The 25,804-nt window shown below is 48.6% G+C and overlaps 2 protein-coding genes and 1 non-coding gene across 4 annotated transcripts in view; 2 read left to right on the top strand and 1 right to left on the bottom strand.

Annotated features, from left to right (window-relative positions):
- COL17A1 (collagen type XVII alpha 1 chain) overlaps positions 1-19,722 on the top strand; it is a 55,569-nt gene extending 35,847 nt beyond the window's left edge. Inside the window, exons 26-53 of the mRNA XM_077947985.1 lie at positions 513-566; positions 757-792; positions 1,279-1,314; positions 1,933-1,995; positions 3,261-3,296; positions 3,554-3,625; positions 4,598-4,624; positions 5,567-5,602; positions 7,462-7,497; positions 7,737-7,817; positions 8,864-8,899; positions 10,242-10,370; positions 10,721-10,747; positions 11,064-11,096; positions 11,185-11,259; positions 11,583-11,633; positions 12,167-12,292; positions 12,912-13,049; positions 13,572-13,640; positions 14,053-14,193; positions 15,451-15,540; positions 15,641-15,751; positions 16,247-16,393; positions 16,683-17,069; positions 17,638-17,775; positions 18,045-18,107; positions 18,251-18,331; positions 18,715-19,722. Coding sequence (XP_077804111.1) covers positions 513-566; positions 757-792; positions 1,279-1,314; positions 1,933-1,995; positions 3,261-3,296; positions 3,554-3,625; positions 4,598-4,624; positions 5,567-5,602; positions 7,462-7,497; positions 7,737-7,817; positions 8,864-8,899; positions 10,242-10,370; positions 10,721-10,747; positions 11,064-11,096; positions 11,185-11,259; positions 11,583-11,633; positions 12,167-12,292; positions 12,912-13,049; positions 13,572-13,640; positions 14,053-14,193; positions 15,451-15,540; positions 15,641-15,751; positions 16,247-16,393; positions 16,683-17,069; positions 17,638-17,775; positions 18,045-18,107; positions 18,251-18,331; positions 18,715-18,770 — 2,375 coding nt within the window. The 3' untranslated portion in view covers positions 18,771-19,722. The remainder of the gene's footprint in view (positions 1-512; positions 567-756; positions 793-1,278; positions 1,315-1,932; positions 1,996-3,260; positions 3,297-3,553; positions 3,626-4,597; positions 4,625-5,566; positions 5,603-7,461; positions 7,498-7,736; positions 7,818-8,863; positions 8,900-10,241; positions 10,371-10,720; positions 10,748-11,063; positions 11,097-11,184; positions 11,260-11,582; positions 11,634-12,166; positions 12,293-12,911; positions 13,050-13,571; positions 13,641-14,052; positions 14,194-15,450; positions 15,541-15,640; positions 15,752-16,246; positions 16,394-16,682; positions 17,070-17,637; positions 17,776-18,044; positions 18,108-18,250; positions 18,332-18,714) is intronic.
- On the top strand, positions 3,179-3,276 carry MIR936 (microRNA mir-936). Its single transcript, NR_032708.1, has one exon. It is a non-coding gene; the product is annotated as a microRNA mir-936 (primary transcript).
- Positions 19,723-21,750: 2,028 nt separating the features above from the next.
- Positions 21,751-25,804, bottom strand: part of SLK (STE20 like kinase) — a 61,752-nt gene continuing 57,698 nt past the window's right edge. For both annotated transcript variants that reach the window (XM_001114162.5, XM_001114185.5), the window contains one exon: positions 21,751-25,385. In XM_001114162.5, coding sequence (XP_001114162.3) covers positions 25,239-25,385 — 147 coding nt within the window. In that variant the 3' untranslated portion in view covers positions 21,751-25,238. The remainder of the gene's footprint in view (positions 25,386-25,804) is intronic.

The following is a 25,804-nucleotide window of genomic DNA, read 5'->3' as shown; positions in this document are numbered from 1 at the left end:
AACTAAATATTTTTAAAGCCAAAGAAGCAATTATAAAGCAAGCCTCCCAGAGATACAGAATTCAAGTCTGCTTGTGTGTCCTCTATGGCAGAGGCTGGGCTCCCTGATGTGTCCTGTTCAGATCCCTTCTGACCTGGCTTAAGGCTTGAGACCCTCCGGCAGCCTCAGAAATGGAAGTCCCCACCCTGCCTCCATCTGAGCAAGCACCTGCCTCTGTCTTGTCCCCTGTGGCCACAGAGCTCGTCCTGCTGTCTTGAAAATCTTGAGCTGTGGCCAGTGCCTCTGCCAAGGCTCTACAATGTGTTCTAAAGCCTGTTCATCAGCAGGGGCAAGGAAGCTGGGCCAAAATGACTTAAAAAGGACTTGGGAAGGAGTCCATGGAAAGCATCCTTTGACTTTTACTATAGGGTGTGTGCGTGTGTGTGCCTGTATGTGTGCATGTGTGTGCATACAAGTCTCATCATTCCAAAGCTAGGGATACTCATCTGTGCATGGTTTCTTCTGCTGGGCAGGTCCTGTAGGTCTCCAAGGGCTCCGAGGTGAAGTGGGACTTCCTGGTGTCAAAGGTAAGCTGGAGGGAGACCTGGGGGACAGTGAGGATCTGATGGACACAACCCACAGCTTGTGTAGGCTGACAAGTGCAAGAGGGGAAGGAGAAGTCAGGATTGGGGGAGCCTGTCTTCAGAGACAGACATTGCCCCTTCCTGGTTGTCCCCTGTAGGGCATTTTACACCAAGGTGTCCATTTCCTTTTTAGGTGACAAAGGACCGATGGGACCACCAGGACCCAAAGGTATGCCACTCACTGCTGCTCGGTCATTACCAGGGCCTGCCTCACTCCTGGGAGCCCAGATGGGACCCTCACTGCAGGGTCTGAGGGTGCACAGGACCTGGACCAGGATCTCATTCTCATCCAAACTCTCAGGGAAACTAGGGCACAAAGAAGGGAAACAAAGCACTAATGTCACATTGAATTCTGGGGTGGTGAATGGTTCTTGGGGTGGTGAAGACACAGCATTCCAAGGCATCTGACCTGTTGTGTCCATGGCACCAATTTGTGCAACAGCAGGGGCTGGGGGTTCAGTCTGTGGGGGGAACTGACTCTGCCAAAGATCAGATGTGCGCCTTTGGCTGCATTAATGCTGTGTCCTCACCGACACCCGCTGACAGGAGCTCACAGTACAGCGAGAACTGACCTGCAGCCGGGGCCTGTTACTGGGTGAGGGTGTTTTCCTTGCTCACAGCTGTGGTTTTTCCGCCTCCCCCTTGTTTGTTTTAGGTGACCAGGGTGAGAAAGGACCTCGAGGCCTCACAGGTCAGTCTGTCATGGGAATCTACTTTAATCCATCCATGACTTTTGTAAATCCATCAGTCATTAGGTTGGAAAAAATCCAGAAGTAAGAGACCGAATCTGTTTGAAACCCTTCAGGGAACTTGTGATCTAGAAAAAACACAAGATGAGAAAATAAAGCCTGGAATGGAGGATAAGGAGGTATCCAGATATATAGTCCAAACAGTAAATGTTTGGAGCAAAAAAGAAAGTGTAGGGTTGTCTCTGATAATTTTGGGGAATACAGTTGAGAAAATTAAGCTCTTCCCGAAGCAGCAGAAAGTTTGCACCACTGGTATCCTCTCAACCACTGACTTCCTGCCAACTGGCGTGATTATAAAGGAAATTGATAGTAATAGAGCTGTGACTTAAGGGGTGGTTTTCAGTTTCCAAGGAGATAAGACTCATGCACATGCCCATGGTTCTGATTAGGTGTGGTTTCTGGGTGAGCCCATGCCACTGCCCAGGGGTACCAAGTGGCCCTGACCTTGGAATCAAAGCAGAAGCTGCTTCTTTGACCTCTTGGAGGAGGGAGCAGACTACTATTGTTGAAGCATACACAGCTTGCAAGTGTCCAACCAGCTAGTTCTTTGTCCATTGCAGGCGAGCCTGGCATGAGAGGTTTGCCTGGTGCTGTTGGTGAGCCCGGGGCTAAAGGAGCAATGGGTAAGTGTTCCAAAGGAATGGATTCAGTGAGTTCCCCATTTGAGGGGTCACCACGACCCTGGAGGCAGTCTTCTAGAACTGCCTCTCCTGCTCTCTAATCTGCCCACCCCTGGTAGAGTCTCCCTTGACCAGTCATTTCTGTGTCTGGGCATCCTTTCTGGGGCTCAGAGAGCTGCAGTTACCTCTGTGGGTTTCTTTCCACTTTGGGAGAGGCCTTACAGCTGCCTGTAAGCTCCCCATTCCCCTGGGGAAGATAGTGTTGAAGTCCTTAGGAACCTCAAGTGCTCCAGGAATCCCAGGGCTAGTCTCATGGCCAAATCCAGGTTTTTATCCTTTTGCTCACCTGAGGTGCCTGTCAGCCTGGCTGCAGAAACTGACCAAGAATCTCAGAGGTAGCCGGGTGCAGTGATTCACGCCTGTAATCCCAGGGACTCAGGATGATCGCTTGAACCCAGGAGTTGGAGGCTCAGTGAGCTATGATTACACCATTGCGCTACAGTCTGGGTGACAGAGCAAGAATCCATTTCTAAAAATAAAGGCCAGTGTTGAGGGTCAAACCCAAGAAGGGTTTAAACCTCACCTGTGGAGATGAAGCATCTGCACGCTCGTTTAGTTCCCCAGCTGTTAGTGCTGACACTGCTAGGCAAGTGAGATGCTTGACCTCCCTCAAGGGGAGATAAGACTTGCATGAGGTGACAAGTGTCATGCGAGGTACAGAGTGCTGTGAGGATACAGTCAAAGGAGAGATTTTTTTCCAACAGGAAGGATGGAGGAAGGGGCATTTAAGTGGTCCCAAAAAGTTAGAAAGATTTTAATCATGATCAGTTTGGAAAATTCCATGCAGGGATGACGGCATGAGCAGGGAAAGACAAAGAAATGGGAAAGAGCAAGATATGGTTCCAGAAGGCCACTGTTTTGGAGAGAGGTTACAATAAATAGTGCCTAGAGCAGAGGAGACAAGAACATGGAGGACCTTGACTTCTAGGCCCTCAAGTAAATACGACAAGCATTGAGCATCAAGCTTCTTGAGATGCAATGGGAAGGCACCGAAAAATTCTCAACAGGAAAAGAGACAATTGCTGGTTTAGGAGAAGGGGCAGGGGGAGTACTGTATCCAGAGAGTGTGACAGACAAGGCTGTCCCCTGGCTCATGCCTGCGTGGGCTGCTGGGAGACAATGTGCTTCAAGGACACTGGGACAGGAGAGGGAGGAATCGCAGAAATCACTCCAGGAGCAACTGAGAGACCTTGCTTCTACTTTACCAGGTCCTGCTGGCCCAGACGGACACCAAGGCCCAAGAGGTTGGTCACTGATCTGCTGCCCCAGCCTCACTCCCATCACAGCCCATGTTCCAGCATGCAGCCCTCAGTCCCCTTAACCATAGTGCAGAGGAGTGTACGGCATGTGGAAGTGTGCAGTGTCCAGTTCTGTTCCCCTTCTCCTTCCCACCTGCCAGCAAGTCAGTTAGGAAAACTCTCAGAAACTATCAGCTCAGATGTGATGACCAGTTTAGCTTTCCTAAATGTAAACACTTCCACGTTGGCCATTCTCTCCCTAGGTGAACAAGGTCTTACAGGGATGCCTGGAATCCGTGGCCCACCAGGACCTTCTGGAGACCCAGGAAAGCCAGGTAACAGAGCCGGAAGAGGGAGCCATGGCCCTGCTTAGTGTGTGTGTGCTTTGTGTGTGCAGATGTAGGCATGTGTGTGCGTGTGCATGCACAGGTGTGCAGGTTGTGGGGGAAGGGGTGTATGTGTGCATGGTTGTGTGTGTGTTCTTGCAGGTGTGCACAAATGCACCCATGTGTGCCTTATCCCGTTTTCCTCCAGCAGCTCGGCAGGGAACTGCCGTAGTGTTAGGTTGTTTTGTGTGCTGTGGCTGTAGGCCCTGGCACCTCTGGGTAACTAAGTCTGGCAATTCAGAAGAGTGGGATTAACAACTGAGTACAAGGAATTCTAGAAAGGGGCAAGGACACTCTGAAAACTGCAGACTTGAAGGTCACCTCACTATTTTGCTCCTCTGAGCCCTTCCCCTCTTGTCCTCTCCTGGGACTGTACTGGGCCCTCACCAACACCCACCGGGCAGAGGAGGAAGCCATTGTTAGAGTCTCCACCAAGAGCAAAGAGCAAACTTCTCAGGGCTGCAGGAAGAACAAATGAAAACCAGCCAAGAAAGCTGTGTGGTCAAGGCGGGTGGGCATTCGTCGGGGGCCTCTGAGAGTATAGGGGCCTCCTCAGTCTCCTTTGGCGGGTGCCCAAACAGGAGCCATAGAGGGGGAACCTGGGGCAGCATTGGGATCCATGAGTGTTGAGCATTCTGGGTTTGTGGCTGTCCTCAGATTCCAAAAGGGTCTGTGAACCCTAATAGGCTCAGCACCATTGCCTGAGAAAGCAGTGGGTCGCTTCACTGCAAAGCCCAAAGAACTGCTCTCCATCCAGAGCTGAGAGGTCCATGGATGCTGGCTGCCCCGGCAAGAGACATGTCCTTCTGTACCCACTGACCCTTCCACTGCAATGTCCACTGGTTTGTGCAGGTGTGGGTGTGGCTACCAGGGATGGCCTCAACCCTTCTACTGTTCCCTCTTGTGTCTGATTTTCTGCAGGTCTCATAGGACCCCAGGGACCTCAGGGTGAGTCGCTGGATCACTCCTACCTTCTCCTGGGGTAACTGCTTGGGCCAGGGCTTTTCCTGCAGTCACCAGAGTTTTCGCTCCTCTGCCAACTCCCTGGCACACACTGCCTTTCACTGTGAGTCTTGAGAAGCACCTTAGGAAGGAAAAATAGACACAGAACAATCTAGAACACCATTCTAGTAGAAATGAGATTAGATTGTGTACCAATTCTGTCTGCCTGTGCCCTGTTCCCCTCGGGTGCAGGAATCTGAGAGGAACCCCAAGCTCATAGCAGAGCTCCTGCTAGCCAGGAGAGCTGTTATTCCAGAGGCCCAAGTTCCCCCACTGGCATGGCAGCACATGGGCGCTCACCCTTGTTCAGGAAAGTCTAGTTTCTCTGGGACAGCCTCAGTGTTAAAGCCTGTCCTGTAGTTGGACCATTGTGCCCCCATATTACTACATCCATCCCCTAATTTCCTGAAAGAAATTAGGCAAAGATTGAAAATGAAATCAGGCAGCAGCCCCCCAGCAGTTGAATGCATAGGTACATGCTTCCGATGCTGTCACAGAGGAGTTCAGTAGTTAAAGGCAAGAGGGTGATGCTGCATTGGACACAGGAAACCCAGCCCCGCCCCTGCAGGGGAGAGGGGAGACAGAGGCTGCTCTGCAGGCTCCAGGTGGCTCATAACCCCAAGGGATGGAACCCCTCCAAAGCTGAGCCCATGGGCCTCTGCCTGCTCCAAGCCACGCTGTTGCCCCATTTCCCAAAGAGGGACAAGGGCTCAGAGCAAGAGGCTCCCCAGGGACTGTCTAGACTAAGGCGGAAGGCAAAGCTGGTGCGGCCCAGGGTTTCAATCAGCAGTGTGGCTGTGCTGAGTGACAGAGCACTAGTTACTACCGAAGGGTGTCTGGAAGTGCTGGGTCTTCATCATCCTGACTTACTTGTTCTAATCACATCAGGACTTCCCGGTACCCCTGGCCGACCAGGAATAAAAGGTAAGCAAATTTCCAAATGAGATTTCTTTCTTTTCACTGGCCATTTTTGTGGAAGGAAGGGATGGACAGGAAGAGGCCTTTCTCTGGCCAGAGCCTGGATCAACAGTGGCATCTAGTGGTTCCAACAGAGGGCTATGAGGCTGGGAGCCCAGGGGTTTGTGAACCAAGCCCTGAGTCCTCAAGCCCGACCTCTCCCCAGACACCTCCCCACCCCACCAACCTGAGCCTTGCAGGAGGTTCTGGAAGGGCACTGCCCTCCCCAGAGCCTTTCCATGCCCTGTTTTGCCTCTGAATGCCCCTATTAGTGCTTCATCCCCCTGGTATGTAGGCTTGGTCCCCTCCTAACAAGTCTCTTCCCCTGGGGCAGGAGCTCCCTTTGCCCTTATCATTCACATCAGCCTTAGTGTGAATGAGTAAATCAGACCTTTCCTGAGAGGTGGCTTTAGTACAGGCAGAGAGGAGTGTTAAGATGCTACTGAGAGGGCAAGTCGGGGTACTCAGAGGGGAGCTCATCCTCAGGGGTCTGACTGGGGCAATGTGGTGATGCCTATACACACAGTGACCCTCTTGTCCAGTTCTGCCTAGCAGACCTCAACCCCGAGCAAGTTCAGGGATCCACAGTGCTCAGGGACAGTCTTTCTCCTTCTGTTCCTGTGACCCCAACACGCTCCTGAACTTTGACATTCTATCGAGCCGTGCTGTGTCATGAGCAGTCACTGTCACTCTTGGTGGGAACCTAAAATAACCACTTTCCAGAAATCATTTCCAGTGACTGATTGGGCCAAGGAGTTCTTTAGGGCTCACTAAATGTAATTCCAAAATAATGATAACTGAGTTTATAGATCCCAGGCAGACCACACTAGGTCCATGGATCTGTTCACAAATGGATGGTACCTTTTGTAAGAGTCTCATAGGTTTTGGAATTCCCAAGGATAACAGAAACCCTCCCTTTTTGAGGGCCCATGACTTCCTGTCCAAGGGGGAGTTCAGACCCTGACTGGACAACATGCACAAGAGGGCCTTTTTACCCAATGTTGGATTGTATCCCAACAAAACAAACTCAAGTGCTTCTCCTGTCTTGTTCATGAGCCCTGGCTGAAGGATGGTGAGCAGAGACCATCCCCTCTGCTTTCCCTTCGGGAGACAGCAATAGTCTCCTTTCATTGTGTGAATGAATGAATTGCTCACAGAACTTGGGAAATGAAAAAAAGGGGCCCCTAAAGAATGGTTTCCCCAAGTGAGTCCATGGAGTGTCAGTTCTCAGCACTGCATCCAGTTGATACGTTTGGGAATGTCCTCTTCTCAAAAGTCCTCCACGCACACTTGCATTTTCAATGCTCTGAGACACAAGGCAGAAAAGAGATCTTGTTCACCTTTACATAACTCATACCTTCTCAGACTTACCCACCGCAGAGCCCCCTTTAATCCTGCACAGCCCTACAGCTGTCCCACAGAGCACTCTGGGAATCCTGCTCTGCCTGGGAGGCTCACTGCCTCTGTCCTTTGACCTTTGAGTAATTTTCCCACCTAAGGCGATTCCCAGGCAGAGTGGTGGAATGTGGGAGCGTGAAGGACTCTCCAGTCAGCCTCATTCTGGGCTCACTGAAAGGCAAGCTTTCCACATCCTCAACTGAAGCCAATTCCCTGAATGAAGATGGATGCTCTGGCCTCCAGGGGCTCCGGCTGAAAGGACTTAATGCATCTTGCTTGCCTGCCTTCAGTTCATTAAAATGCCTTTAGCCTGAGGCTGAGAGGCCCAGAAGTGGGTCCCAAACGCAATCAGAAGCCTTGAAAATGGCTTATTGAGCCACTAATTGATCCTCAGAACAACCACTCTCGGCCTTTTCCTCTCTTTCTAGGTGAACCAGGAGCTCCAGGCAAGATCGTGACTTCAGGTAGGCAGGTCCTAGAGGGACCCTCTTTTCTGTGTCTTTCTTATCCTGGGCACCTACCTTGGCTCGCAGTGTTCTGGGCAGGATGTGGCAGGCAGCTTTTTGGATCAGTAGAGGGGGAGGAGGGAAATTTAGCAGTGATGAGAAGAGATGGCAGGCAGTCCACCACAGCCTGGCTCGAGTCCCAGCACCTCTGAGTGAGAAGAGTAGGGCTCAATGTTCCATGTGCCTTCTGCTTTCAGACGGGTCATCAATGCTTACTGTCCCAGGCCCCCCAGGGCCTCCTGGAGCCATGGGACCCCCGGGACCTCCAGGTGCCCCAGGTCAGTCTGTTTTCTTGCTTTGCCCCAAATCAGCAGTAGGTCTTGGTGGTAGTGACTAGCCCTATTTGTTCAGATCCTGAGACCCAGGGCAGGAACTGAATCTGGTAAACAGAATAAGGAGTTTGGCCCGAGAAAAGCAAACTCTTACATTGTCAGACAATGAACTAGATCAGTTATCCTACTTCACAGCATAGGAGGCGAATGTTCTCTCAGCATTTACAGAAGGGGAAGCTGAGGCTTGGGGCAGGTAAATGGCCTGCCCAAGGTCCCACGGCCAATAAGCAGCAGGACAAAAGATTTGGCCCAGATCAGTCTACCTCCAGAGCCTGTGGCCACTCAGAAGACCCAGTCCTCGAACCCTTTGTTTCCTCCTGGAAAACGATTTGATATTCTGCATCCAGGGCAACAAAAATGCTAGGTATCTATTTGAAGAAAATATCCCCAAATGGGATGGTGACAAAAATATGAAAACTTCGGAACAAAGTTGTTAGGAGATAAAACAAATACTTATTGAGAGAGCAGGACACTCAATGCCTGCTCTGTGGTTTCAACTGTATTTTTTACAAGATGCAAAAAAGAAAAAATGCTGGAAGAAAATAAAATAAAATGCCCACAAATTGAAGAGTTATGGACAATTTGTTTCCTACCTTTCCAAAGTGCCTTTTTGTTATATGTATTTTTAATTATTTTAAATTTGTGTGTACAAATGAAGTGCACAACTTATCACAACCAATGCCAGAATGTACCAGCCTTCCCTCCTGACAAGCTCCAGTGACAAGGAATACGTAGAGGCACGTAGAAGTCCCTAACCATTACAGGACAGCAGCAGAGAGGGCAGTCCTGCCTGCCCCGGGCTCCTCGTACCTGTCAGAGATGTTCTCACGCAACTGGACCACAGAGCTGGTCTCAGATTGCTTATTGCTCTCAAATAAGCAAGGTGGCCTCTTTGGGTCTCTGTTCCATGCCTTGGGAGGAATTATGCCTTTAGTTCTTCTTATGACCCTACACGCGTGATTTAGCCTTTTCTTCCTCAACCCCATTTCCAGGCCCTGCCGGCCCAGCTGGTCTCCCAGGACCGCAAGGTAGGTCACACCCTGCAAGAACGCAAGGCGATGAGCCAGGTCGGGAGGACTTTCCTCTCAGGGTGGACATGGGCCCCTCTGTTCTAGATGACGTGAAAGATGTGTTTTGGAAAAGGAGGAGAGGGCCAGGGCTCTTCACCAGGGTCTTGCAAGCTGATTCCCTGGAGCTTGGGGCAGCTGTCATAGAAGTTCTGGGAGTCCAAGAGGACCAGGGGCAGACTTGGCCTTGAAGATGAGTATCTGGCAGGAGTGCACCACTGACCCAGGGAGCAATGACAGGGGTCTGTGGGTTCTTGGCCACAGGCCCAGGCTGAGAGGACTGACTCCCAGGCCCTTTAAGGAGCCCAGGTGGAGACTGCCGGGCCTCCCACCTGGACATCTGAAGTGCAGAACAGCAAAGGCTTCAGCCCACCCGGTCCGGCGCTCACTCTGAGCTATCACTGTGTTAGGAGCTTGGTCTTCAGTATTTCACCGAGTCTTCCCAACACCCCTGTGATGTAGATCTTTTTGACCTTGGTTTACAGAGGAGGAAACTGAGGCTGAAAGAGGTTGAGAACTTACCCAAAGTCACCAGCTAGACATGTGGGAGCAGGGGTTTGAACTCAGACTTTCTGACACCAAAATCCAGTGTATCCCCGTCATTCCACATGCTCTTATCTGCTGTCTGGGAACTTGACTATGGTCTTGCCCTGCCTCTGAGTGAGGGGGCACCCTTAGCAGATGAGGTGCTGCAGGTTCCTGTGCCATGACACAGGGCCTCCCCTCTTGTCAGGGAGTCAAGGCACACCTGTTCTCCACCTCAGCCCTTGTCCTGCCATGAACTGTGGCTGTAGCCTTGTGGCCACAACCTACTCACCAGGGTTCCTGCTCCTGACTTCCTTGGGGATGTGTTTATATAATCTTCCTGCTTGCTGCACATGGAGGGAATAACCATGTCAACCCAACCACCCTGGTAGTCTGGCCTGAGGGAGGGAGCCAGCTCTGCCCTTGGGGAGCTTCTGGCCTAACCAGGGAGACCTGGTTCCTATCCTTGGGGAGCCCAGGTCTGATAAAGTAGGCAGGATACATGCACATGAATAAGTGCTGACAGTACAACATAGAAACTTATGGGAATAACTTTAAAGCAAGCATTAGGCCAGAACCTGTTCCTAGTGGAATATCCATCCACCCATCCATTTACCCACCCATCTACCCATCCACCTATCCATCCCCCTATCCATCCATCCATCCATCCATCCATCCATCCATCCACCCACCCACCTACTCATACACCCACCCATTCATCCATCCACCCACCCATCCATCCATTTGACAAGTATTGATTGAGCATCTATGTCGTCAGGTGCTGTGCTAAGTGCTGCTTCCTCACAAACATCAGTGTCCATACTCAAACTATTTCTTTCTTCTGCAGAAACCTTCCTCTCTGGCCCCCCAGGCCCACCTGGCCCCCCAGGTCCCAAGGGAGACCAAGGTGAGAACAGTGTATCAGGGAACCCAGAAGCCAGTATGTGTCCTCTGTTTACCTGCTGGTTGCCAGGAGGGTTTGGATGAAGCTGAATGAGCTGGGGCATTTTTGCATCCTTCTGCCTTATCCCATTGGGAGCTCAGCAGCCTGGAGCAAAGGTAGCAGGGACGCACAACAGTCAGAAACTCTACAAAGGATAGCCACCCAACATTGGCCTAGTGAAAAGAGAGGCACAAGGAACCCCAAGTTCTATATCAGCTCCAGCATTGGAACCCCTATCCCCTCCTCCATGGGTCCACTGAAACCACAATGCCTGGCTGGTACCTGTCTCATAGCTCTCTGCCTTTCTCCCTCAGGTCCCCCAGGCCCCAGAGGACACCAAGGTACAGTAGAGCTGGCATCAAACAAAACCTGGGGTAGCGGTGGGGGTGGCAAAAGCTCACCTTCCAAGAGCTTTGAGCTTGACAGAAAGGCACGTGGTGCAAATAAGCAAGAGTAGAGCAGCATGTCTCTAGGAATGGTTGAGTATGTGCATGGGTGTGGTGCAAGTCTGTGTGTGTGTGTGTGTGTGTGGCATCTCTAGGTACTGCCCAAAAGGCAATGCAGCCCCAGCAATCATGGATCTTGGGGAGGCTCTACGGGGCTGTTAGTGGGTGAGAAAAATGAGACTGACTGTCCCTCTCTTGATGTGTTCCTCAGGCGAGCAAGGCCTCCCAGGTTTCTCAACCTCAGGTAAGGGCTGAGCCCCGCCCCATTCTGGCTCTGGCCAGAGCCTGTCCGAACCCTGGCTGACTGCATTGTGTGTGTTGTTGGCTTCCAGGGTCCAGTTCTTTCGGACTCAACCTTCAGGGACCACCAGGCCCACCTGGCCCCCAGGGACCCAAAGGTGACAAAGGTCAGTGAGGGAGCAGCGAGAAGGTGATGAGGAGTAGGGGTGAGCCTGGCACCCACAGCCCAGAGCCTGAAGAGATGGCAGCAAGTACTTATCAGTGTAAAGTCTTGGGAGAAAGAAGAGGCTGGAGGAAGGAAAGGCCAGAGGGAGAAAGGGACAAGGACATGGAGATATAGCCTCCGTGAAAGGGAGCTGTGGTATTATTACAAAAATGAGGCCAAGAGCCATGGGACAATTGTTGAGACACACACTAATAAGTGTGATTTGGCTTAACCAGGGAAGGCTTCCTGGAGGAGGTGATGCAAACTTCTCATTTTGGATTGCAGGTGATCCAGGTGTCCCAGGGGCTCTTGGCATTCCTAGTGGTCCTTCTGAAGGTAAGAACTGAAAGTGACCAAAGTTCCTCTCTGCTTCTTCTGGTGAAGGCTGATCATTCCAGTGAGGATGTTGCTCTATTCGTTCATTCATTTTTCCATGATTGATTGTTGACTATCTCCATGTGCTAGGGCCTATGAGCTGCCTTTAAGGAGGTTATGAGATATGGGGTTGAGGGAAGGACCCAGGCACATATAATGATAACTAACAATGCAGACTCCACATGATGGAGAACGGAAAGACCCTGGGTGCTGGGGAGTTGAGAGAAGGCGGATGCCATGTTGGGGGTCCTTCAGCAGGTTGCAGAAGGAAAGGGTAGTTCAGCCTGGGGCAGCTTCCTAGCTCCGTGCCACTTTCAGACAGTGGCTGCTATAGGCTCTCCTTTCTTCTCTTCTTGGGGATCCTTCACCTTGCCACTATCCTATTTCTCCCCCTGAGAAGACCCTCCCTCCTCAGACCATGGAAGCTATTCCTGGGCCTGTTTGTCTGACCGTAGGGTGGAGAAACGACACAGGACACTTTCTCTTTGCTGCAGGGGGATCATCATCGAGCACCATGTACGTGTCAGGCCCACCAGGCCCCCCTGGGCCCCCTGGGCCTCCGGGCTCTATCAGCAGCTCTGGCCGGGAGATTCAGCAGTACATCTCTGAGTACATGCAGAGTGAGTGGCCGGCCGCCCCAAGCCGTGGGGACAAGAACACGGAGATACAGTCTCTGTGCAAGGGAGCTGTGGTATCATCACAGAAATGGTGCTAAGAGACATGGGACGATGTCGGGCAGTGGGAGAGTGTGTGTGTGTGCGTGCGCGCGTGTGCGCATCGAGGAAAACAGTTTGTGTGTCCGGGCCTGGGTCTTCCCCCTGCAGAGCCAGGCCTACAGGCCTGTGAGCTCCCCAACACCAGCCTTCTCGTAGCTGCCCCCGACACAACCTCACCCTCGCCCACACCCTGGGAGGAGGCTGGCGCGCGCTCATTCCCATGCACACACGCGCTTTCACACCACACCCTGCATGTACTCATTTGTCAAATGGGTGGCTGGCTGGAGTCTTGCTGGCCCACAGCCCTCATGGGCCACTTGACCCAGCTCAGGCCTCTGCCTCAGTTTCTCCATCTGTAATTAAGGGAATGACAGTGACGGGGAGTCTAGGCTCCCTCCTGGCCCAGCCTTGTGCCCATGTGTGGGGTGGGGCAGGCATGTTATCATGTGCTTCTGGTCACCTCTGTGGGGAGAACATGTCCTCTTGGGACAGTCTTGACTTTGCTTTGTTCCTTGGTTGGCAGGTGACAGTATTAGGTCTTACCTATCCGGAGTTCAAGGTCCCCCAGGCCCACCTGGTCCCCCAGGACCTGTCACCACCATCACAGGCGAGACTTTCAACTACTCAGAGCTGGCAAACCACGTTGTGAGCTACTTACGGAGTAAGCCTCTCCCCATGCCCTGCACCTGGCACCTTCCTCCTGTGGCTCTGCTTCTGCTCCCAGAGCCTCATCTCCTCATTTGCTGTTTGCTTTGCCCTTCTCTGGAATATGAGTTGTAATTCTGAATTCCTAATAATTGGGCCACTGGGATACAGTGTCAACAAGAGTCTGTCCAGATTCAGGGCGGCCACGCTGGAGAGCCACCGAGTGAGCCGTCCTGCAATCGACTGATGTGTTCCTAGTTATAGGTTCTTCCTACCTGTGCATGAAGGTTGGCAGCATCTGGCAGGCATTAGGCTAAAGCATGTTATTGAAAGTAAACTTCCTTTCTCACAAAAAAAAAAAAAATCCCAACAACAATATTTGACTTTGTTATGCTTTCAAAATACCCTCATAATACTCCATTCATCCATTTCCCCCAAAGACAGAGAGCTCGGTGACCGGGCCTTTCAGATTCTGGAATAATGAGAGTGGTGCTTCAGTACCTGCTAAGCAGGTAACCTGAGGTTTTCTTCCCGACAGCTTCGGGGTACAACGTCGGCTTGTTCTCGTCCTCCATCTCTTCTGAAGACATCCTGGCTGTGCTGCAGCGTGAGTCACCTGTTGGGGGATCGAGAGTGGGACTCTCTTTGCTTTCTCCTGGCCTCACTCGTCAGGCAAACCTTGTCCTTATCTGAGCCTGGGGAGGGCTGCAAGAGGTAGGCAGAGTCCTTTAGACAAAGAGCCACTTATGGCGCTGATCTGCTTGCTGAGTCAGCAAACCGGCTGGAAAGGGGGCAGGAAATGTCCTCCCAAGCCCCCATGCCAGGCAAGCTGGCAGTTGTCCCTTCAGGAACCTGGCAGCTTGCTGGTGTTCCCCCTGAACACTGTGGGCCTGCGGACCCAGAACTCACAAATGTCATGCCGGAGTCAATTTGTGTAGGGGAACCCAGGCTGTGGCTGGACCATGGGTGGGACCCCCATGTCCTGGGTGGGTCCTGCTAGTACATCCTCTCCTCTCCAGGGGATGACGTGCGTCAGTACCTACGTCAGTACCTGATGGGCCCTCAGGGTCCGCCAGGGCCACCAGGAGCCAGTGGAGATGGGTCCCTCCTGTCTTTGGACTATGCAGAGCTGAGTAGTCGCATTCTCAGCTACATGTCGAGTAAGTGTCTGCAGGAGGGTTGGTTAGGAAGGGCCTGGGATGACTGGGATGAGGACTCCCAGCGTAAACTTCCCTGTGATTGCCCCACTGACCCCCACCTGCCAGGCTGCACCAACCCCAGCAATGAGCAGTGCTCAGAGCTGTTCAAACCTGTAAACCTGTATGCCTCAAGCAGCATGGCAAGGAAAGCCAAAACGGAGGTCCCAGTCTCGTGTGGCGTCTACATACAACTCTCTCTCTCTCACACACACATACACACACACACACACTCCCATACACACATCTGCTCCCCATACTCACACTCCCATACACACACACACCCATACACACACACACTCACTCCCATACTCTCACACACACACACACACACTCCCATACTCTCACACACTCCCATACACACACACTCTCTCCCATACACACTCACACATACACACACACTCCCATACTCACACACACTCCCATACACACACACACACTCACTCCCATACTCTCTCACACACACACACACACTCCCATACTCTCACACTCCCATACACACACACTCCCACTCACACTCACACACATACACACACTCCCATACTCTCAAACACACACTCCCATACTCTCACACACTCCCACACACACACTCCCACACACACACTCCCATATTCTCACACACTCACACACATACATACTCCCATACACACACTCCCATACACACACACACTCCCATACTCACACACACACATACACACACTCCCATACACACACACACCCACACACACACTCCCATACACACACACACTCCCATACTCTCTCACACACTCTCTCATACACATACACACACACTCATTCCCATACACTCCCATTCTCACTCCCATACACACACTCCCATACATACACACTCCCATACACACACAGTCCCATACACTCCCATTCTCTCACACCACACACTCCCATACACTCCCACACACACTCCCACACACTCACTCCCATACATACACTCCCATACACACACACTCCTGTACTCACACATACACTCACTCCCATACACACACACGCTCACAGAATGAAGCACATGGGCACCTGGACCTGCTTCTCCGGCCCCGCGGGCCCCTCCCCTCCTCCCTTGGTGCCCTCTTCTCTCTCTCCCTGCCACCATCTCTTCTCTTTTTTGGACCCCACTTCTGTCCAAACCTCTTCTGTGTCCGACCTCCTCTCTGACAGGGTGTTTCCATCTGCCTCCCCCTGCCTGATCCGATTCCATCACATCCCTAGGTTCTGGGATCAGCATTGGGCTTCCTGGTCCCCCGGGGCCCCCTGGCTTGCCGGGAACCTCCTATGAGGAGCTCCTCTCCTTGCTTCGAGGTAAGGCCCAGAAGGGGACATCTGTCCAAGTGGTTGGGGAGGAAGCAGAATCCCTTGGCACAGGCCAGGACTGACTCCGTGCCCTCCCTTGGTGTCTCAGGGTCTGAATTCAGAGGCATCGTTGGACCCCCAGGTCCCCCGGGTCCACCAGGGATCCCAGGCAATGTGTGGTCCAGCATCAGCGTGGAGGACCTCTCGTCTTACTTACACAGTAGGGCACTGCGGAGTGGGATGGGCAGGGCAGGGGATGCAGCTGGGCCTTGGGGGCTCCCACAGGCTTTAGCAAGGGCAGTCCAAGTGCTCCTGGAGTCTGTACAGGGCTGGGTGCGGGGCCCTGGAGAGCACCACATGTGCTGGCAAGGGGCCTTCAGCTGTGGCAGGAACAGAGATGGGGAGCGATGGCTTTCCCAGGTGCAGCCCGGTGTGTGATTAGGGCCGACCTGGGGCTCCACCTCTCAGTGACTGGAGGGCTGAGTTGAATGAGGCTGAGAATTGGGAGTGGGAGGGCCTGACGGGGACAGCCATTCCTGGATGATGCCAGGAAACAGCAGGCTCTGGCCTCCTGCTTTTCTCTCCTCCCATCACCTGGGAGGCCCAGCCTTATCCCCTCCTTTCAGGTGGGGCCCACAGCGCCCCCAGCACAAGCTGGAAATTCACCTTCCTCCGCAGCACTACCCTGACCTTTCTTTCTCCCCCCTCTGCCCAGCTGCAGGTTTGTCATTCATCCCAGGCCCTCCAGGACCTCCTGGTCCCCCAGGTCCTCGAGGGCCCCCGGGTGTCTCAGGAGCTCTGGCAACCTACGCAGCTGAAAACAGCGACAGCTTCCGGAGCGAGCTGATCAGCTACCTCACAAGTAGGTGCCCCCGATGGTGATGCCCCACCAGGTACCCCGCAGGGCTTGCTTTTCCCTGTAAGTGGGGCAGGGAGGCACTTAAAGGGACAGGGAGGCCACACATGAGAGCCACTAGTGGGGTAAGCCCGATTTCCTTCCACACCAGCATTCTGCCACTCGGGTACGAGAACCCTGAAGTTCACTTCCGGTCTCTCAGGGGCATTGACACCCTGGGAGAGACTCCCTAACTCCCAAGTCTTTCTCTCCACCGAGATCTGAGCTCCCACTCATGCAGCTTCTCACCCTGCAGGTCCTGATGTGCGCAGCTTCATTGTTGGCCCCCCAGGCCCTCCTGGGCCGCAGGGACCCCCTGGGGACAGCCGCCTCCTGTCCACGGACGCCTTCCACAGTCGGGGTAGCAGCTCCTCCTCACACAGCTCGTCTGTCAGGCGGGGCAGCTCCTACAGCTCTTCCACGGGCACAGGAGCTGGCACAGGCTCCCTGGGTACAGGGGGTGCCTTCGGTGCAGCTACAGGAGACGGAGGCCCCTATGGCACTGACACCGGCCCAGGCAGAAGCTATGGGGCAGCAGCAGAAGGCGGCATGTATGGTGGCAATGGCGGACTATTTGGGGCTGACTTTGCTGGAGGTCTGGATTACAATGAGCTGGCTGTGAGAGTGTCAGAGAGCATGCAGCGTAAGTGGGGACATTTAGGCCTTGGTGCTGGGGGGAAGGAGCGTGGGAGCATCTCCAGACTGGCTTTCTTGTTTGTGGAACCCCCAGGCTGTGAAGACAGAATCAGGCAGGCAGGGACTGGAGGGGACTGGCAGCCCCAGCCTAGTTCTCAGCCCGCTCAGCTCAAGGAGCCCCAGCCCTGGGACCTGAGCTGTGGGGAACAGAGCACGCCGGGGGCTTTGTACTTTGCTTTCCAAGACTTAATTCGTTGTGGGACCCAGATAAGTCATATGACCACACTGGTTTTTCTGCTGGGGCTGAGAGAAGGATGTTGGCTAAGAGTCCTTTCCCTGTGCAGCTTAACAGCACAGTTACACAGTCAACAAGCTTTTGATGCCGGCCCGCAGCAGGAAGAGAACTGTGCCGGTCACACAGTGGAATACAAAGGAAGTTGGAGGGCTTCACCCTTGCTGCGGCTTGATCTAGTTCAACTGCTTTGGGAGTTAGATATTCGGAGAGCACTGTGCTCCTGCTGAAGCGGGTGCTGGGCGACCCCTGCTTCCTGTGCCCATGCTCTGGTGTTTTACAGGTCAGGGCCTACTGCAAGGGATGGCCTACACTGTCCAGGGCCCACCAGGCCAGCCTGGGCCGCAGGGGCCACCCGGTATCAGCAAGGTCTTCTCTGCCTACAGCAACGTGACTGCGGACCTCATGGACTTCTTCCGAAGTAAGGGCATCCAGCTGCTTCCCCAGCACCTGCCTCACTGCATAGGTTCCCATGGGTCTGCTCCAGAGACACTAGTCTCATGAGAAACCTCCAGTTATTAACATTTGAGATGCTCAAAATTAGACAAATTCTATAAATTCTGAACTTTGTTTCCTCTTATATATCCAAACTCCATCACTATCTCTCTGTGTTACTCTGAACAAATGACTTGCTGTCCCAAGCTTCCAGGAAATCAAGACTCTAAGGCCAGTGTTTCCCTGCTTTTGCAGCTTATGGAGCCATTCAAGGACCCCCTGGGCAAAAAGGAGAGATGGGTACTCCAGGACCCAAAGGTAAGTGGTGGCAGAGCCAGTCCCCGGATCCTGTGTAACACCCACCTCTTACTGAAAAGAGCTCCTGTGCTGGTGCCACACCAGCTACCTGTGCCCTAAGTCCCCAGACTCATGTATTAGTTATGCCCCATTTGTCCTTCCAGGTGACAGGGGCCCTGCTGGGCCACCAGGTCATCGTGGGCCACCTGGCCCTCGAGGGCACAAGGGAGAAAAAGGAGACAAAGGTAAGTGTTGACTGCTCCATGATTTGCATGTTCTGGAGAGCTGCAAGGCTGACGCTCAGTAGAGAAGCAGGTGATTTGTTCCAGAGCAAGCCTGAGAAATTCAGGCAAATGCCAATTACTCCAGGCAGACACTGCCAAAAGCAGAATTTGCATAACAATCCCATTCACAGTGAGGAAGAAAAGGGGAGTGCCAAAGCAGGGAGGAAAAGGAGAACCAAGCTGGTGGTGAAATGGGGCAAACAAGTTAAATAAATGTATAGTCTTACAAAAGATTTCACCTTTGAAGCCATCTTTGCAGTAGTCACAGTTGCCATAATTGCCCAAGCCAAGATCCCCACAGGCCACAAGATGTTTTAACTTCCTCCCGATCTTCTAACTTTCAGGTGACCAAATCTATGCTGGGCGGAGAAGGAGAAGAAGTATTGCTGTCAAGCCATGAGCTAGCCATGGCAGGACAGCTCCTGGACCAGGTGTCATCATGCATATGGCACTTAGGTCCAAGCTCTCTAGAGGGTGAAAGCTGGAGTCTGTCAATGTCCTACTGAGACAGCATAGCCAACCTAGCTAGCAACGTTTGTTTTAGTCTGAACAACATATACTTATAGAATTCAGTTGAAGATACACAATCTGAAACAGCTTCATGGGGTGGACTCTAGTAAGAGTAGTTGCAATGTTTTAGAATGAGATTTACTTCTCTGCTATCTAGATCTGAACTCCTTGGCTTCTTTACTTAGTTCAAGCCCCAGCCTAGGAAAGCCAGTTACATAAAAGTTGGCTCAGGAGTCTTAGAGCTTTGCCTAAATATGAGCCCGGAAAAGGGAGGATGGGGATGGGGTGCCTTCCTGGAAGTGACACTTGACGGGGGTGTGTTCTGGTGACTGCTGCAAGGCTGTGCCATCATCAGCTCCTTCCTCCCCTGTTCATTCTGCATTCTGTAGTCAGTTGGCTAAGAAGTGACTCTTGCAACTAAAAAAAATTAAGAAATTCACTTCCTCTCTAGGAGGTGATAGGGTTTCTAATGGTTATCATATATGTATATCACATTCCCATTTGCTTAGAAAGTCTGATTGCAGCCATGATTTTCCATAGGCCCATGCTAGAGTTCATGGATATGTTATACTGAACCAGGCCAGAGCAAACAGAAAAACAAGGGTGAAGGGCAATGGATAAGGAAGGAAGAAGGGGGGGGGGACAGAATAGCTGATGCTGGGGACACAGCGTCAGCTCAAGACATCACCCTCTGTTCTGCATTCAGAAAATGGCACTTGGGGGACAGGGTGCAGTTGGTCTTTAACCACTTTTCAATGTCTAAAAACATTTGTTTGTGGTCCATAAGATGAAACATCATTTCAATTGTAAAATTTCCAATTAAATTTTTTTTTCTTTTTTAATATCATGTTTAATGTGATTCATCTGACTAAAGAAACGTCAAAAAAATAGTCTGGGTTAATTGGGTATGACTCTAACACTGTTTATTACAAACACAAGAAAGCAAAAATGGTTGTATTTTGGGGCACAGCTTCTGGTATTTCATTCAATCCCTGAAGTCTTTAAAGGCAAATCTTTAGATACCTGCCAACTATGAACTCAATCTGGGGATTTTACGAAGTATATTAAAGTTTTCCCTAAGCATAAGTTATCTGAAATAAGAACTGAGCAAGAAGATTATTTGCAATTAGGTAGTGCTTTATCCTGGGGCAATGGAGTTATGATTGTAGGGTAAGTAATATATGGAATATAAAAACTTCTATTAAAGAAAAATGTACAAATCTCAAATGCCCCAAAGAAATGCACAGTAAAATCAGACACTCCAATTCAGAAGAGACTATACTTGGCCACTTTGTGAATCTGTTACAAGTTGTGAGTCTCAAATTGCTGGATAATTAAAAATGGGATTAAATTACATCTACTTCTACACCACTACTCTTCTATAAAGACTGTTTATTTTCCATAAGGTCTCTGTTGAGTATCTCATATTATCCCATAAAAAATGCCCCACTTGTTTCCTCTATATCAACCCCTAACGGCAACAACCAGTCAAGCACTACACACTCTACATGGTCTTTTTGCCTCTTTTATTATATCCTGATAATTGCCTGCTATGAATTAATGAGAATTTTTTTTTAAATGAGGCTGAGTGCGGTGGCTCACGCCTGTAATCCCAGAATTTTGGGAGGCTGAGGCAGGCAGATTGCGTAAGCCCAGGAGTTCGAGACCAGCTTGAGCAACATGGCAAAACCCCATCTCTACTAAAAATACAAAAAATTAGCCAGCGTGGTGGCAGGCACCTGTGATCCCAGCTACTAGGGAGGCTTAGGCTGAAGAATCACTTGAACCTGGGAGGTGGAGGTTGCAGTGAGCCAAGAACGCACCACTGCGCTCCAGCCGGCGAGACTCCATCTCAAAAAGTAAAAATAAAAATTAGTTCATACAGCCTCTAGACTTCAAACAACTTGAGTTTTACTGTCTAATGAAAACTATTGTGTATAATAAAGGAATTGTGCCTTTTAAATAATTTTTTTCATTAGAATTATTTTTACCCAAAGGCTGAATTTTTTACTTTTTAATTGTAGCTTTTACACTTATTAAAAGTAACTTCCAAAAAAAGGGGGGGAAAATATGTTTTGGCCCTTTTAAAAAAGTAGCTTTAGGGGTTCAAGTATTATATCCCCTTTAATAGTGATCCTTATCTTGATTAATCAAGACATAGGAGTTTTTCCCTTGTTACTAGATTTACCTAAGACACCGAAAGTCTTCATAAAGTTTTATGCTCAAGTAAAATAGGGTATAAGTCCAAACATACGACCTTCTCTGGACAAAACTCAGAAGGAGGATGGGCAGATATGAGGTTATATCCTCAGCTGGATGGCAATGGATGTGAGCCTCTTTTGTTTCATTTTTTTTTTTAAGTCAAGAATGAGCTCAATAGTGCACAACGCTCCCAGATTAGAAAATGGCACTCCATGCCTCCCTCCAGCTGGACACATGCCAAGTGATGCTGCCTAGTGTCTACTGAATCTTGCATGAACATTATCAATGACGAAGAGATTATTTCTGCAGAAGTGATGTCATATGATTTGTGAAGTGCTTGGCGAGAAAAATCATCTATCCCAAGGGGGAAAGAAATTAAAAACATACACATATATACATAGGCTGACAGAAATGTTGTAAGCACCTCCCAAAGGAGGGCTTTGCATGCTGAAAGACAACCCCCAGCAGTTACCACTAAAACCTACAGTTGAGTGTGTGTGTGTGCGTGTGTGCTGTGGACTACAGACAGCTAGGAATACTAACTCCGGGAGGGTCAGAAGACCTGGGGGACTGCAAGTTTTGCAGTATAACTGGGACCAACAACTGCAAAGTTTCTCAGGCAGGACACTCCAGTTTCAAAGATTCTCAATAAAGACTGCTTCCCAAAATTGATTAAGAAATAACTTTATTTTTCATGTGTCAATCCCATGATTGAAAGGACATGTTGCTCCCAAGTAGACAAGAGACATAATCTGAAACAAACTTATTTCTGAAAATTTAGCTTATGAACTCATTACACTACAAACCAGAGAAGGAGCACAAAAAGCTGCAGCCCACACTGAAACCTGGCAAACACTCTCCGCCAAGATTAGTAGCAGGAATGTTAAAGCTTTATCAAAAACATGTCAGCAACAGAACAGCAACAATACAGCCATTAACTGTTGTGCCTTCAACTTAAGAAAAGCATTGTTCAGAAAAGAATTGTTCATCAAAAGACTATTAGAACTCGAACTCTCTTCTTTCACTTCAGTTCTAGATTTTCTTTAATCAACAATATCTCTAGTTAATACTTAGAAAGAATTTGGCTTCTCAGAAGAGTCTTTGTCATTTAAGCACAGTGTGGAATGGGAAAAAGTGTACAGTTACAAGGAAACTAGAAGAGTACAAAAAAATAGTCACTTCTGAAACTCGCTGATGCTCAAGAAATCAGAGACCCTTCATTAAAGTGGGTCTCATATGCCTGAGAGCTTTGTGCTTGAGGAAGTATGACTTAGAGGTAGCTCTGGTTCTGGTAATTTATATTTAATTATAATTTGCTGTATCCTGTCACAAGAGAGTTCTAATATTTTCAGCAAAGTAAAAGCATTCAACATTTTTTCCTTACCCACCCTATAGCTTCCCCATAGAAAAAGATAAGAAAAAGCTTACTGTGACTCCACATAGAATAGCAGCTAATTCAGCAATTCACACCGTATGGTTGTTGACAGGACTAGGAAAGGCAGCCTGGTGCCCCAAGCTCTAGGAGCTGGATCTGCAGAAGTGTGCAGGTCTGCTGTGTTTACAGCACTCAGGGAAAGAGGGGAGGAGGTGGCTGGTAAGGGTGCACGTTTGGAGAAGTTTTTATGTGTTTCATGGCATATTCTGCCACAGCAACAAAAAGCCAAATCAGGAGTAGATTTGACTGTACTCTTCCATTTCAAAGAAGTCTGTACCCCTCGCCTACTCCCCACCCACACTTCATGCAAGAAAGATAGATCACTATCATCTATTTGAATACAGGGTCTCACAAGAGGTGGGGCTGGTATGGGTACAAACAGCATATTTTATAACAAAACACTTTTTGAAAAGATTTATATAACTTTACGCATTAAAATGAATGCTTTACCTCTACATATGTGTCACTGCACAGTCTTGCACCCACACGAATATGGTCATACTTGAAAGCGAACCCAAGCACGAACACTGAATCCAAAAGGCAGTTTTGAGGGAGATCCGAGAGTTGCTGCAACCTTACCCACAGCGTCAACCATTCTACTCTGAGCCTCTCTCCTTGAATCAATACTCTGAATGTCAAGTTGAAAGGAACAGAAAGAATCAAATATTCAGACCAAATTAATCAGGCACCACACACTATTTAGCACACAGGGTATCAATTAAATGATACTGGAAAAAAAAAGTCTACTGCCTGAGGTATTCATTTTTTAAGTCAATAAACTGAAAATTTCAAAGGAGAAAGTGTTATGAAAATGTTCCTTCCCAATCCCTCTTCAAATAAATCATTAAATACACTGGGCAACATTATACTGTCATTTTTATCATAACAATATAAACAATTTTTATCATCATCCTGAATATTACTTTATAAAGATATATATTTTAAAAGGCTTTCAAAACATTTTTCAACCCAGCATTTGAGAATAAAGCATTAAGAGTTTTGTATACAGTAACACATTCGTGTAATAAGTGTATGAATTTACAACCATACATAACATGTATATATATATGTATATATATTTATATGAAAAACAAACTTGACCAGAAGTTAAGGCTACCTACAAAGTTGTCCAAGTAAATTATGCTTGTCAAAACAATTACAAAATTAAAATCACACATGCATTTTTAAATCATCTAAATCACTGACAAAACAAAGTTCAGCATCCAAAGTTTTCAAATTAACTGCAAGAAAGTGCTACAGACATTTACATTTTCTAAATATGAATCAGGGTTCCCACAAAGTTACATTTAAATTTTTTACCAGCCTCAAAAGGAATATAACTAAAAACAAACTTTGACAATTTGGTACCTAGCACTCTTAAGAGAGAATAGGTTGAAAATGGCAGGCAGCAAGCATCATTTACAAATGTGCTGTCTCACACAGCAAAGCACAGTTTATAATACTGTCTGGCCTGACACGTGGTTGAAATTCTAAGCCTCAAAAGGGACTAGGAGTGAACATTTCATTAATAATTATACACATCAGCAACCACATGATAAAGGCTTCAGGCTTTTCCCACTCAAATCAAAGTGAATGATTTAAACATGGAACAAAATAAAACCAAGACATAAGTAGCCTCATTTCAAAATAAGGAAAAGTAATTTCTGACATGTGCCTAAATATTTAAACTTTTAAAAAAGTATTTTGAGCAAATGCCTCTTTTAAGATTAATTTCCAAAGATATATTTATAAATAAAACTCACAGCCTGCGGGCCTCTGACAGAGTTTTGAACAGAATTAGCTAAGATGGAGAGAAATCATTTAACCAGCTCAGGTATTATTTTAGAAAATAAACAGAGACAGCTAAACCTACACTGCCTAAGTTTCATGAGTTTTACATTTCCAATTTGCAATCTAAAAGCTACCTCTTTTTTTCATCTTTCCAAACTTTGTATATGAAAATTTCTATCAAATGGTAAGAGAAGCAAAAATTCCAAAAGAACCATGTGTAATTCTAAGGATGTTTTTGTCCTTGTTGATCAAAAAGAAAATCCTACTTATGACTTGACTGAAATGTAGTGTTTCAGGCACTATCTTAAGAACATTAGCACCCTCGATTATTAGCTCATGCCTAAAGAGGTCATCCGTTTTGACAAATCACTGAAATAATTTTTCTCTTTTAAAAGAGGTTGTTCCTATTTAAAGAAAAAATATATTCATTTACTGAGTCAATAGCATATTTGAGCAAACCATAGCTTTTTTATGAGAGCTGATCCACCAAAAGAAAATTATCCCAATGCTCTACAGCAGAGCTTCAACTACAGAATTTAGGCATCAATGAGAAGTTACGTCAGGTAAAAGGAATTTATTAATACTTAGTGATGTAACAGTTTTTCTTAAATAACTTTAAACATTATTTCTCCAACAGTTTTCAGGTAGCAGTGTCTAAAGAACATAATTTTTAAGAAGAATATACAAAGTCACCTTAGTCACCAAGATGCTACTTTGCCAACATGGCCTAGCATCTGTCTTAGTTTGTTTTCCCTTCATCTTTGCTTTTTTTTTTTTTAAAAAAAAAAAAAAAAAAAAAAAAAAGGAAAACACCTAGAAGGTGAGGCAGGTGATTGTCTTCGTGAGCTATCTGACAGAGAGTGTGGCAGAAGATGAGAACAGAATGACACACTGAAAGAGCCAAACCCACGCACAGAATGTTTCCCATTGTTATGATCCGGTGGAATGCAAGCTGGGAATAGGATAAAATTTGGAAATCCGGCTCTGTGTTGATGGGTTAAGGCATTCAGACTCCCCAGTCATTTTAAAGAATACTTCCTGTTCCTGTAGTTTCCTGGCAAACTCTTCTTCCAGTGTCTTAAAAAGAAAGGGAAAAATAAATTGTTATGTGCTGGTATTACATATAGAATTTATGCTGACAGTCCAGATAAAACTGCTTGTCCAAAACACATTCTTTGTGTATTATCCTCAAGAAGACATGTCTGCTCAATTTTTTTTAGATCATAAGCTTTGCAGAGCCCTATGTGCAAGTCCAGCTCAGTCACATAAATGGACAATTTGGGTCCATTACTTACCTTCACTATATTAGAGAACCATTTAATTCCTCAATTCCTCTGCTGTAAAAATAGGGATAATTTGCTATGTGAAGTCTAAATGTGATAATGATGTACTTCCACATACTATGCACTCTAATATACGGTACCTATTATTAACTATTATCTGTTTCTCCCACATGGCACTTACCCTGCCTGCTTGTTATCTGAGTTGCGAAGCGC

Source organism: Macaca mulatta, chromosome 9 (assembly GCF_049350105.2).
Source record: "Macaca mulatta isolate MMU2019108-1 chromosome 9, T2T-MMU8v2.0, whole genome shotgun sequence".
NCBI lineage: Eukaryota > Metazoa > Chordata > Mammalia > Primates > Cercopithecidae > Macaca > Macaca mulatta.
The sequence above is the reverse complement of the archived record's forward strand: the minus strand, read 5'-3'. Positions and strand labels throughout refer to the sequence as shown.